The sequence below is a fragment of the Lathyrus oleraceus genome, chromosome 2 (assembly GCF_024323335.1).
Source record: "Lathyrus oleraceus cultivar Zhongwan6 chromosome 2, CAAS_Psat_ZW6_1.0, whole genome shotgun sequence".
NCBI classification, from domain to species: Eukaryota; Viridiplantae; Streptophyta; class Magnoliopsida; order Fabales; family Fabaceae; genus Lathyrus; species Lathyrus oleraceus.
In genome coordinates this window covers 490,303,832-490,318,515 of record NC_066580.1, presented here as the reverse complement: position 1 = coordinate 490,318,515, position 14,684 = coordinate 490,303,832, and the positions used below count along the sequence as shown (strand labels likewise).

The window sequence follows — 14,684 nt, the reverse complement described above, 5'->3', positions numbered from 1 at the left end:
GATGATAATAATAATGAAATAAACGTGCATGTTTTGCTTAAATTCATTCGTGTTCACTCATATTTTATTTATCAGTATCAAACTATTTGTCAAAAAAATAAAAAGAGAATGATGCAATTAAAAATACGCAAGATTGTTGCCTGCATGCTTTTGAGTAAGATTGTGCTGATGATGTAAGGCATTGCTCAAATCCCTAAACACCGGAGATATAAGGAGGTGAAACCCTAGTCAACCACTTTGGGCCTTGAAGTAGGAGTTTTCTTTCTGTAACACATAAAACCCTCATGCTTAACTAGGGGAAGGGTAGTCTTCAGTTAGCTTGACCTCACGTCCAAAATTTCGAAAAGGAGAATATCTCATCAAGTCATCAATCATATCAGGTCCCTCCCAAGAGGATGAAATATCAAATTAAGAATGGTTATCCCTTACCCACAAAATGAGTGAGATAGTCACGAACCTTGCAACAAATCGAGAAAACAATATCATAAGATTTGCTACAAAAAGAAAAGATAAAAAAAATGAAATCAAAAGCAAATGAAAAGCCCGCTAAGTCAAAAGCTTGAAAGCAAGATTGACTTAGGCAAAAGTTAGGTATCCCGATGGGCTGCATACCCAAAGGATCAACCTAGGAAAAATAAGGGTAAACAAAATGAAAGAATCAGAGGATCAATATCAAAATCCTCAACAAAAGCAAATCTTTGTGATTGCAAACAAAAGCAGAAGGTGAGTGATTGTCGCTCCAAACTCTCATGGAGTTCCTTAACCATCATTGATATTATTCAAAATTCTTTCTGAAAGACGAACGCTTGTTTTAGGCTAATTGAACATATGACTGAAGAACATCACAGAGAATGGGTGGGTTAGAATAGATTTTGAGCCTTATATAATTTCTTTTTGAACCCGTGAACCAGGCCACATTACAACCCTCAAAAGACCTAATTGAAGCATGACTTATTTAGAAAGCATACTATGGTAAGATCGCGTTAAGCTGACTCCTAAAGATTTGCTTGTCAATTATATTGATACTGATATGGCATTATAATCAGTGATTAGTTCACTAGATGTCATAATCTTAGTGAACACACTTGAATTTTAAAAACTTACATGAGCATGACATTACAATTATCATTTTTAAAATGGGAATTTTACATTCAAATAATCATTTGACATCAAGGAAGCTTACATATTGGGAAGGTTGAACAAATTTCTGATATCCAATAACTCAGATCTCTCCAATAGTCTGTCAATCTGGGGCAACCACGTCGAGATTCTACAAATATCTCTAAATCCGCCAGATATGGGCAAAGTTTATTTCAAAAGTCATATTGGGGAAGGCTACCCCAGGAGTATGAGAAGTTAATCACTCCGAAGATGGTTAATCAAGATAATACAGTTTCAAGACGTTGGGACAAGCCAATTTGAGAACCTTAGTTGATAAGACTAGTTCATAACTTGTCACTGGGGCAGTTGGTGCAGATATTCAGTATATTAGGGAAGAAGCAGGCTATGCAGGTACAAGCTTTTTCCATGTTTCAGACAATCCAGAGGTGTTACAATAGTTGTTCAACTTGAAGTAGGTGTCGGAGAATCACGTCTGGATGATCCCATATCCTAGCCCCAAATTCCCACCTCCCTCTATATGAGCATCTGGCTTAACCATTGTATAAATTGTTATCATATATTAATCATGTTGCTTCACTCATGCATATCATTCATCTAGCATAGCATGAAGCCGTGTGTGAAAATCAGAGGAACCAAAGTCTAGTGTTTTATTGGCATCTTCAAGTTTCAAACCTGCCTGGTACCTTTTAAAACCAACTGGTTTGATACTTCCTCCAAAATCCTACTTGCTTGGTATCTTTTAAAGCCCAGTTTGCTGGATATCTATTTCCAACCATTAAGGTTGATAGCCTTTTGTTCCCACCCTTCGTGGTTGTTGAATCTTTATCCAACCTTCATGGTTGATGATCCTCTTTTTCCAGCCTTAGTGGTTGATGAACATTTTTCAATCTTCAGGATGGATAACCTTTTTCCGACCTTTAGGGTTGATTACCTTTGTTTCCAACCTTCGTGATTGATGAATCTTTTTCCAACCTTCGTGGTTGATGAACCTTTTTCAATCTTCAGGATTGATAACCTTTTTCCAACCTTTAGGGTTGATGGCCTTTATTTCCAACCTTCGTGGTTCATGAATCTTTTTCCAACCCTCGTGGTTGATTAACCCTTTTCAATCTTCAGGATTGATAACCTTTTTCCAACCTTTAGGGTTGATGACCTTTGTTTTCCACCTTCCTGGTTGATGAACCTTTTTCCAACCTTCGTGGTTGATGAACCTTTTTCAATCTACATGATTGATATATTTTTCCAACCTTCAGGGTTGATGACCTTTGTTTCCAACCTTCGTGGTTGATGAATCTTTTTCCAACCTTCCTGGTTGATAAACCTTTTTCCATCTACACGATTGATAAATTTTTCCAACCTTCAGGGTTGATAACATTTCTTATTTCAAGCCTCTATGGCTGACTTTGTTTCCAGTTTTCTAACTGATGATTCATTTTTGAAACCCATTGTTTGCAAGGATATTTTAGAACTTTCATGTTTAAGCTTATAGACTCCCTATTCTTATCAGAGATTAACATACATGGCATCATGTCTCATAAAATGATAAAAGATACATATAACATGCATATCATAACCTGCATTTGCCATCAATATCCCCACAGTACATCAAAGAAAATCCCAGCAGATGAACCTATAAAAGTCAAACTACCATTCCACATACCTGCTTATATCCCATACAACCATTCTCAACGGACAAAATTTCGGGTACTTCAGTATTTAATTCACTCATACATTGGATACCCGAAAAGCTTGCAATTCGACCATCCAAGTCTAAGCAGATCAAATAGGGGCAACTGTCGTACCCCGAATTTTCCCCTCCCCTTTTCCCTTTTCATCTGACGTGTGACTAAGATTCATTTGTACTCATTTATGCTTCATTCATATGTATCATGCATTCATATTAATACAAGCATCATAGATTTAAAGATGGTAGTTAACCCAAACTAGGGTTTTGTTTGAGGTTTGGAGAATTGATCATCATAAGGAGTGACAACCCTAATTGGGGAGGCTCTACATTGTGGTTTGCTTTGACTTGGAAACCCTTCTTTATTGATTGATGACATTGATAGACCCTTTCACTTGCAGGGTATCCACTTGGTTTTATACCTCACTTTATTCTTGGACCCATGCTCATCCAAGGCCTTGCTATCACTTGGCATTAGTCCACAGCGTGTTGTTATTACATTCATCATTGTATTATAATCTCTAGTTTCAAACTAATGTTAATTTCAAATTGATTTTAATTTCAAATTAATTCAAGAAGTGCAAATTGATTTATTTCAAATTGATTTTTGTTCACATTGATTTTTGGAGGTTTAAGTTGATTTTGGAATTTAGATTAATTTTAGATATTATTTCATTATTTTTGTCAAATTAATTTTAGAAAATCGTTTCTAAAATTTTAAATTGATTTTAGAAGTTCTAGTTTTTATAATCATTTCATACCAAATTAGACCATGGTTGTGATTAGAGTTGGCCCATTCAAGTTTTTCATATTAAAAATTCAGCATGAGTATCACAAACCCATTAATTTAACCAACCACATATCCAATATTCAATATCCAATATCCATTTCCATCAATCTTTTAAAGGCATTTTTAAAATCCATTTCAAATTATTGACTTTTAGAATCTACTTCAAGTTAACATTAGAAGCAATTTCATTTAGCTTTGTAAATCCATTTTCAAATTCAAACCATCCAAATTTATTATGAATCCATATGGGAGTTAACCCTTTTAAACAATCTCAAAACCATTTCAATTTTAAGTTAATTTCATTGGCATTTGAAAAACTTTTACTAACATTTAAGCTTTCACTAACATTTAAAGGATAAATTGCATTTCAAGCCAAATGGTTCCAAATAAAATCTATTTAACTCAAGTTGATACATAACCAATTTAAATCTCCTTAATGTAAATTCAATAAATTTCAATACAAATGCTATTCAATGCACATTAATTTTAAATTAACTCCCCACATTAAGTCCCATTTCATACTACATTCAAATCTCCATTTTATAACAATTACATTCCCTATACTAAAATTCATCATGATTTCCACATTTGACCAAGCATTTGAGACAACCCTGCAAAACAAAAGAAACAACTTCTAATTAAAAAACCACAACATATTTGTTGAAATTCAAGAGACTAAGAGACATTTGAATAAACCTTTTGTTTTAAAAAGCACTACGAAGACTTTATTATATAGAGAGAAATTATAACTAATTACATGATATAGTCGATGTGGGACTATTCGATATACAAATATTTTTAATATTATATTTACAAATACCAACACTCCCTCTCAAGCTTGAGCATATAAGTTAAATACACCAAGCTTGTTACACATATAATTAATTTTGGGGCTTCCAGAAAGCTTGTTCAATATCATAACTCACATATACATCATGGTTCTTCCAATTCTTTGAACATGCCTCCTTAGTAGAAACAACAACAACAATAACAACAGCAACATCAACATGACACAAATCCCTAATCCATCACAACAACACCAAACATAACATCAAGAACAACACGAATCATCACAAGCAAGCATGTAACAACAAGCAAAACATGTATCACCAATAACTTATATGATTTAACCAAAAACACATAAACCCTAAGTTCCCTTTTCATGCAAATCTTTTCCCCCAATAGCTACATTACCTAGGAACTCACCTTGAATTGACGAAGAAATTAAGATGAAGATGTTGATGATGTTGATGATGATGATGACATGAGGTTGATGAGCTTTCTCCTGCTTATTCCTTGAGCTCTCTCTTCTTCTTTCTCTTCCTGTCTTTCTCTTCTTTCCTTTCTTCCCTTTCTCCTTTATGATTTTCTTTTCTTCTTTTCCTCTTTTTCTTTCTCTTCTTACTATATACATATATAAATATATTATATAATATAAAGAAAAGAGAGGAAAAGTATTTCAATTGAGACTGTGTTCTAGTACCAATTTACCATTTATTAATATTACCAAATGTACCTTCTTGTACTTATTAATAAATGTCAATCTCTTTGAGTAAGAACTGATCTCATTTGAGTCCATTGGTTACCTCATTGGTCTCAACTGACAACATTTAGGGCACATAGGAGCTCAATCTATCTCAACTGACAACAAATAGAGTACATAGGAGCTTAATTGGTCTTAGCTGACAAACAATTGAGTATTTAAGGGAATATGGGATATTACAGTGAAGAGATCAGTTGATTGATAGTCTAAAAACCTATTTAGGTGGCCTCATCACCAAAAAGAGAAGAGGGGTGCTAAGGGGAGCGCCATTGAAACTCGCCCTCCCAAAGTCTTGAATCTATAAGAGCAAAGTGGGAGTCCCTCCTCGACACATAAGGTCACTGTAGATCTTTAATGGAATGTATAGGTCGAACAACACATGAGTTCTCCAATTTGAACTTACCCACCCTATCATTCTTCATTGGGGAATGGTTTAACATTTGATGTGAGGAAATATATCAACTCTCGACTCCCCTTGCATGAAAACTTCCCCGACTACTTCCACATGATCAATTGAAGACAACTGAGAAACTGTTTGACATGGTGGAGAACCATGTACTTAAAGGCTTGTTGATGCAGCAAGTGCTTCTTGAGAGTCACGCAAAACATATGGGTAACCTAAAGGATAAAATTGCTTCCACCAAATAATTTCTTACCCAAGGAAAGGAGATAGTGAAAAGAACTAGTTAAAGTGTGAGATGAGATGAAGGGGTCAGAGGCGTGCTTAAAGAGACCCTACAAAAGGTGGAATCATAGGCCAAAATGCTCACCCTTTTAGAGAAAAACCTAAAGGAGCCCCTCGAGTTTGCCCTTCATTTTAAGAAGAACATGGATGAAGAATTGTATGCCATTAAGGAAAAATTGGTGGATACTTCTGACCAATATTTTGAGCATGGAAAGGAATATATAATCTTTTTTTTACCCTAAACTGGACTTGAGTCAGACAAACTTATTCAAGGTGGTATGTGACAACCAAATCATGGATGAAAATGAGGTGCCACCCAAGGCATTTCATCCATCTCCAGTTTGAAATGTTCAAGTCAAACATGAGAGCGCCAATGCAGGGGCGAGAGAAACTCCTAAGGAGGATGTTGCCCGATATGAGACCGTGACAAAAGAAGAGTGACCTTAGGAGGATGGTTAGTGAGCTTGCAACTTCTACTTTGGGTTATCTATTTTTTTATTTTCTTGGAAGCCTTTGTAATTATTCCTTTAGGGGATTTTATGTAGTGATTAACTACTCCTTCATGGGCTTTAATAATGATATTCTAAGCGCCCATTTTCTCTCTTTGTATCGTTATTCTTATCTTTCTTAAGTATATTATTTTGGACACCCTGGGTAGGTTTCCTAACAGTATGTTTCCCCTTGAAAGGGCGAGGATTTCGATATCTGACAACCTCATGGGTGAAAAATATTTATCCCTGAGGATCCAACATAAGTCATTACCTCGTGGGCGGTAAAGACCTCTCCATTAGGATCATCATAAGTTATCACGTCTAAAGATGCAAGTATTCCACTTTGAGGATATAACATAAGTTATTGCCTCTTGGGTGACAAAGATTCATCCACGAGGATCCATTATAAATAATTGCCTTGTAGGTGACAAGGATTCCTCCATGAGGATCAAGCATAAGTCATTATCTCATGGGAAGTAGGGACTTATCCATGAAGATCCAACATAAGTAATTGCCTCTTAGGAGACAAGGATTTCTCCATGAGGATCCAACATAAATAGTTACCTTGTGGGCAACAAGGATTCCTCCATGAGGATCCAACATAAGTCATCGCCTCTAGGGAAGTAAGGATTACTCCATGAGGATCCAACATATTCAAGTAATATTTGAGAGACTTTATTAAGGTTCCAACCTCCAGTTATCAAATCTTGCAAAAAAACATATACCAAAATTTATAAAGAAATATATGGTGCCTCATTAAAAACCCATGCGGCCGTAGGGAAAAAAAGTTTGACCTTGTTAAATGAATAATGTTTTTAAAATAAATTAAATAATCGGAAAAGGTGATACCTCACCATAATTGATCCAATGATAACCTAACAAAACATGACCTTAAACCTAAAAACATCTTTGAACCCGTTTTGGCCTCTTCACGTGACACTTACATGCTCTTATGAAATATTGCGTTCAACTCTTCATTTTCCAGGGAGACATTTCCTCCGCTTTGGGCTCTTCTCCTGGCTTCAAGCTCATAAAATTCACCTTTTGCGCTTCTGGATGTTGGGTATAGACCCTACCATGGTCTTCTTCTTTAGCTTCAATTTATATAGATACCACATCTTGGAGGTCTCTTGATCATCTTGGACAACCTCAACACGCCCGTTGGGCAAATAGTACTTCATGCACATGTATAATGTGGACAGGGAACCCCCTAAGATATTGAAAGAACATTTCCCTATGATCATGTTGTATGAGGAAGAGGTGTTTGTAGAAAGATATATTGTCTTTATCATCCCCGGCGAGCCTTGATATGCTTTGAGTTCGTCCAGGTCCATGTGATGTCTCTTGAAAGCATCCAATAAATGCCACCAATGAGCCTTGATAAGCTTTGAGTTCGTCTAGGTCCATGTGAAGTCTCTCGAAAGCATCCGATAAAGGATGTTTACAAAACTCCCCTGATCAATCAATACTCTCTTAATCTCCAAGGCATCACACCTCACAGTTATGACCATGAGGTTGCTATCATGGGGATGAATTCCAACAATGTCCTTCTCAAAGAATTTAATCTCACACTCCATAGCTTCTTTTTTTCCTAGACCAGGGTTGGTAGGTGAGCCTTTTACGTTCTAGATTTGGTGTGCATATTTTCTACGGGCGGAGTTAGTTTCCTTTACCCCAATGAACCCTCTTGTTGTGGTGTCGAGGGTGTGACACATAATCATATCTCTGGAGCCGCATGGTGATTGGGTGGAGTCGCCTCGTACATATTTCCTTAAGTTGCCTTCCTGGACAAGAAGCTTAATCTGTTTATTTAGCTGATAACAGTCTTTTGTGATGTGACCCTTGACTTATGAAATTTACTTCACCTGTTGAGTTTAGATCCCATGATGTTTGACTTATGGGACAATGGAAGAGGAATATCGTGTGTGCGGAAGAGCTCACGCCATATCTACTCAAGGCAAGTGTTTATGGGCGTAAAGTTCTCTATAGGCCTCCTGCTCTTCTTGAAGGTCGCCTTATCTGTGACAGGTAAAGTATAATGGCTCTTGCGCGACTACTACGAGGCATCAGGGTTGTCAGATATCCGTTCATTAACATCCCTAGAATTTTCTCTATGTTTTTATCCTCGACCTTTATGTGATATTATGCGCGTGTCACCACTTCTTCCAAGGAAACAACAAGCGTATGGGTGAAAAAATTCATTAAAATCCATGACCCCTAGTCTGCTATTGAAGGCTCATACGGACATCTCCTAGTCTGGGTGGACAACCTTGACGATCGTCTCATTGAACTAGGCGAAATACTCTCTCAAGGATTCTAAATGGACTTGACAATTGTTGAACAGACTAGTGGTCGACATCCTCATGTGAGTCGTGGAAGACTTATGTACCACCTTGATGTTAATGTGTGTCTCTGAAGGTATTGGAGAGGAACTTACATTTTAGGTCTGATGATCACCATTTGTGTATTAATGGATGTGACATACTTCTAAGGGTTACTTATTCCATCAAATTTTGCGAGCAGTGGCGGCTTGAAACTTTATGGCATATGGCTTTATAAGGCAACTGACCCCTTCTTGTTCTATTTTTAGTAGGGGTGGCAAAATGGATTCGACACATTAGGCATGCCCGTATTGCCGACACTTTAGTGCGGGACGTGCCAAGGATTTAAGCATCCACTATTTAATGTGTTTGCCCCGTCCTGCCATGTTTTTTTCGGGTTTTTGCAGGCATGGGTAGTAACATAATTTTATGCCTTTTTAAGCCAAGAAGGTGCAGTGCGACAATGTCCACGAGCAAGCCCCGTTCCGCCCGCATTTTTGTGCGGGACAGGTTAAGGTTTTAGGATTTAGGCCCACACCCTACATTATATCCGCCTCATCCCGTTTTTTTTCGGGCTTTTGCATGGCAGACTTATATGGGACGGCATGGCCGTTTATCACCCCTAATTTTTAGCAAGTAAAACTATTTTTAATTTTTATATTTAAATTATACAATATAAAATTTTAAAATTTAATAGTGCAAAAGTTTATATTTTTTATAAGTAATTAAAATTTAATAAATAACACTGTATTCAAAAGTAAAATTTAATAAATAATACAATAGTTTCATTACAATTAAAAAATCACCATAAACCTCTCTATATACTGGCAGTTAAATAATATAATAAAAACTAGAATAAAAAATTCAATAGTATATTCTATTTCTATTCAGATTAAAAATTGGTAGGCAGATTGAGAGAGAAAATGAGAAAAGGACCTAAAACCAGGTAGGTAGGTGGTAAGAGTGGATAGAAGAAGAACGCATGGTTTGAAACGTGATTACTTGGTCACCTCTTGTTTCTTTCTTAAAACTAAAACTATCGTTCACTCCCACCTAACACCACCTCAACTCTACCTCGTTGATTTTTCTTTCTTCACCCACCAATCCTTTAACCTCTCCTCTCCTCTCTCTTATATTACCACATTTCCCTTTCCTCGTTTCTCTATCTTTATTTCATTTCCTTCAAAAGCAACTATTTACCTTTTTCTCCTTTTCCACTGAACAATATGTTGTCAGTAGCTCCTTCTCTTGATGCCAAACAAACCCCAGAACTTGATCAGATAAATCAGCAAAAACCAGGTGATTATGTTGATAATCCCATTTCCAAGCAAACTAATCACATTTTTAAATCTAAATTACCTGATATACCAATCTCTAACAACCTTCCACTTCACACCTACTGCTTCGAGAAACTTCCTCAAACCGCCGATCGTCCTTGTCTCATCGTCGCTTCCACCGGAAAAATCTACACCTACGCAGAAACTTATCTCCTTTCGAGAAAAATCGCATCAGGTTTATCCAAACTCGGTATTCAAAAAGGAGACGTCATCATGATTCTCCTCCAAAACTCAGCTGAATTTGTTCTCTCTTTCATCGCTGCCTCAATGATCGGCGCCGTAGCAACCACCGCCAATCCATTCTATACCACAGCTGAGATCTTCAAACAAATAACAGCTTCCAAGACGAAGCTGATCATCACACAAGCAATGTATGTTGACAAACTCCGTCCGAACGAAGAGAACGGTGATTTTGACTTTAAGGTGATCACTATCGACGAACCGCCGGTGAATTGTTTACATTTCTCGGTGATTTCTGAAGCGAAGGAAGAGGAATTGCCGGAAGTTGAGTTCGATCCGGAAGACGCGCTGGCACTTCCTTTTTCTTCCGGTACGACGGGATTACCTAAAGGTGTAATTCTAACGCATAAGAGTTTAATAACGAGTGTGGCTCAACAAGTCGACGGCGAGAATCCGAACCTGTATTTAGCAACAGAAGATGTTCTTCTTTGCGTTCTTCCATTGTTTCATATATTTTCTCTCAACAGTGTGCTATTGTGTGCACTGAGAGCAGGGAGTGCGGTTCTGTTAATGCATAAATTCGAGATCGGGACGTTGCTTGGTCTTATACAAGAACATAAAGTGACGGTGGCGATGGTGGTTCCGCCGCTAGTTTTAGCGTTAGCGAAGAATCCGAAGGTTGCGGAATTTGACCTTAGCTCGATACGGTTGGTGCTGTCCGGAGCTGCCCCGTTAGGGAAGGAGCTCGAAGAGACTCTCCATAACAGAATTCCTCGAGCTGTTTTGGGACAGGTAACTTCTATTTTCTAATTTTCTTTACAATATTTCGTAAATATAAAAAATCAATTTCTATATATAATTTTTATTGAGATTACTAATGTCAAATGTGATAAATATTTTTAATACGGAATACAATATTGTTTAGAAGTATTTTTTTTTAGTTTTCTTTTCTATTTAAGGTCTTTCATTTGATTTGGCTTTTTATTTTCAATCCTCTCGATGCTTATACGGTTCTTCTTTCATCATCAGCTTTTATTACCATGCAAAACTAGGAATGAAACACTAGGCCAAATTTATTGAGGGTATTCTCGTCATTTGGAGTATTAACAGCTAAACTATTTTTTCTGATCTTCTTAACCTTAACGTGGCTAACAACAACACCAATACAATTTTTTTTGCCACTAGTAGTTGGGGGTAATTATGTATCAAATGGTTTTAGTTACTTCTGATAGAAGTTATGAATGGTTTTAATCTTCTTTTGATAGAAGTTATGGATTATCACTAAAACGATTATCGATTGATTGATCAATACAAATTTTAGTTAAACAAAACACATATTAAAATAACTTAGTTGCATATATGAACAATTCGATTTTTTTATATAAACGGATTTGAATGTCGGAATTGATCCGCATACTAATTTCGATTAGGTTCAGATGACTATGTTAGAACCGCACCGAATCCGGTCGAATTCAAATAATATTTATTTATTTATTTTTTATTATTATAGGGCCGATTCATTATAAAAGTATTATACTCACCAAAATAGAAATATAAAATTTTGAAAATGATTTAATTTATGATTTAAAATATGATAATGACCAAATTCATGATATTGAATTTTTTGTTTGTTTAGTATTTTAAAGTTTTGATAGTTTCTTTAAAAAAATTAAAAAATAAATGTTTGTAAATTTTATAAAAAATAGTCATTTTTATAGTTTAGCTCAATAAATGTTAAACCGACTAAACTCATCCGATTTATCAGTCAAATCGATTTTATTTAATCCATTAAAAATCAAAATTTTATCAATTGAAAATAGAGCTTAAACCCTAATTAAGTTTTGGACTTAATTTCGACTCAAACGGACACTTGTTCAGCCCTAATTACATATTATCTTTTATTTTAAAAAGTAATGAAATTACAAACAATTAATTTTTATTATTTTGAAAATAAACATTTTGGTTTCCTAAAGAAGAATACAATATCCCATAAATGTTCTACCAACATAGTACAGTATTAATGTTTATTATATGTTCACATCTTTGATGAATATGATTGCAAGAGGACAATAAACCCCTACCTACCACTTCTTTTTCTTTGGTTGGTAAAATACTTGGTCAGTTAGGAAACAGCATAAGCATTGCTGTATCTGCATTCAGTCAAGCAGTTGAGGGCATTGCTCGATCTAATAGTACATATTTAATATTTATTATATTTATATAATTTATTAGAACATCAGATCTAAATCAAATGACTCTTATTCTTGTGTTGACTGCAATCAAACATGATCTACTAGTAATTCTCAGCATTTACTTGACAAAGTAAAATGATCTCTTGTTAGAAAATTGGAAATAGCTAAAATTGTTCTTTGACTTATTTTCTCAGCATAATTTGAAATTTTTTGTTCTTCTCCACAACTTGGATCTTTTATAATAAGGCCAATGACCATTATTCTTTAACAAAATTTCCATTAGTATTTCTAGCGTGTATGTGTAGTACACTCATATTTTATTGCTTAGAGTCAAATTGGCAACGTGACCTAGGACTAGGAGTATGTAATTTGGGTTAGTTTATCTGGTTTAGTTTCAACCCTACCTAACAAGTATGGTCAAAGTTTTGCTGCCTACTACTTGCCAAAATTGCAATATAACTAGTCAACTTCAACCAACAAGAATAATCTTTCTAATTAAAATAAGTTCACTGTTAAATAGAGAGTTAATTTTATTAATAAAAATATTACTCTCACACATTCACAAAATAATTTAAATTATTAATAAGGTGTATATTTGTTCTCCAGATCAAATGTATATACCAAAAACAAAGTATTTTCATTTCAAAATTTATATTTAAATAACTTATGCTCAGTTAGATTTGTGAACTTAAATTAAATGTGTTATTTTATATTTTCCTTTAATGACCTTAATTGGGAAACTGTATATGCATGTGTCTTTCAGGGGTACGGTATGACAGAGGCAGGTCCTGTACTCTCCATGTCTTTGGGCTTTGCAAAGCATCCATTTCCAACAAGATCAGGCTCATGTGGCACTGTTGTAAGAAATGCAGAACTCAAAGTTCTTGACGCTGAAACTGGTCTTTCTCTTGGTTATAATCAAACTGGTGAAATTTGCATCCGAGGCCAACAAATCATGAAAGGTATATATTTTTTCTTCAATAGATCAAATATCCCTAGGAACAAACAAGAAGATAATTTCATGATAAAATTTGTTTTTAAGTATTTTCAAATTATACACCTCAATGTTTTAGGATATTTGAATGATGAGAATGCAACAAAGACTACTATTGATGAGGAGGGCTGGCTTCATACTGGTGATGTTGGCTATATAGATGACAATGATGAGATTTTCATAGTTGACAGGGTGAAGGAACTCATCAAATTCAAAGGCTTCCAAGTATGAATTTATTTAATTTATCAAACACATTTAATTAAATTTTCTTAATAAAATAAAATTGTATACAAAGGAAAGAAGAAGAAAAAGTGACATCAACAACCAGTCATATGCTTAATTATTATTGTCATGTTAGGTGCCCCCTGCTGAACTTGAAGGCCTTCTTGTAACTCATCCATCAATTGCAGACGCAGCTGTTGTTCCGTAAGCATCTTAATATATTTGAATCTTGATTTCATTGTTCCTATATAAATAATAATAATAATTAATATTCATGAAACTAAATATGTTAACAGTCAAAAAGATGTTGCTGCTGGTGAAGTTCCTGTAGCCTTTGTGGTAAGATCAAATGGAAATGATTTAACTGAAGAGGCTATAAAGGAGTTTATATCTAAACAGGTACACCTTCTCATGTTAATTATAAGAAAAATAATAATAATAATTTACAATTATTAATAACAGTGGATAATCTCATTTATTAGGAGTTTGATCTTGAATGACATGTGGTATTTGTTTGTTGTGAACAGGTGGTGTTTTATAAAAGACTACACAAAGTTTATTTCATTCATGCAATTCCCAAGTCTCCAGCAGGAAAGATATTGAGGAAAGACCTTAGAGCAAAGCTTGAAAACTCCACTCAAATGCCTTAAAAGATAGAATCTTTTTTATTCATTTTTCTCCTTATTCCTAATACCTCTTCCTTATTTGTTCATTTGTCTCTTTCTAGGTCTCACGTGTAGTTTATGTGTTTATAATCTAAGGTATAAAGTCAATCGAATAAATAGTTTTATGTGCACACACTCCACTCCTCACCCTCCATTGCCTTTACTTTTTCTGTGGTTCGTTGTGCTTGTAATGTGGGAGTTTAAAGACATTAATGTTACTATATATCAATCTTTTGTTGGAAATTGTTTTGCAATATTAGTTCCAAAATGACAAAAGAGTTAAATAGCATTTAATGATTTGAATTCAATTTTTTAGTTATTGTTTTGTTTGAATTTTGAATTCAATTTTCATATCTTTTCATGAAATAGTGTCATATATGAAACATTGTGTTTTATGGTGAAATGGTGTTGTTTCATCAAAGGTTGCAAACTTTTGAAACAACATCCATATCTCCTAT

The 14,684-nt window shown here is 35.0% G+C and overlaps 1 protein-coding gene across 1 annotated transcript; it reads left to right on the top strand.

Moving 5' to 3' along the window:
* Nucleotides 1-9,618: 9,618 nt before the first annotated feature.
* LOC127120897 (4-coumarate--CoA ligase 2) lies at nt 9,619-14,469 on the top strand. The gene is made up of 6 exons (XM_051051488.1): nt 9,619-10,945; nt 13,109-13,307; nt 13,419-13,564; nt 13,698-13,765; nt 13,858-13,960; nt 14,089-14,469. The coding sequence occupies exons 1-6, from the start codon at nt 9,863-9,865 to the stop codon at nt 14,209-14,211; spliced, it is 1,722 nt and encodes a 573-aa protein (XP_050907445.1). The 5' UTR covers nt 9,619-9,862; the 3' UTR covers nt 14,212-14,469.
* Nucleotides 14,470-14,684: the final 215 nt, after the last annotated feature.

Excerpts from the sequence above, each read along its gene's own strand:
- LOC127120897 (XM_051051488.1), top strand. The coding sequence starts at position 9,863 with ATGTTGTCAGTAGCTCCTTCTCTTGATGCCAAACAAACCCCAGAACTT. Across the intron at positions 10,946-13,108 it reads CTCGAGCTGTTTTGGGACAG|GGGTACGGTATGACAGAGGC; the intron begins GTAACTTCTATT and ends TGTGTCTTTCAG. Across the intron at positions 13,565-13,697 it reads TCAAATTCAAAGGCTTCCAA|GTGCCCCCTGCTGAACTTGA; the intron begins GTATGAATTTAT and ends TTGTCATGTTAG.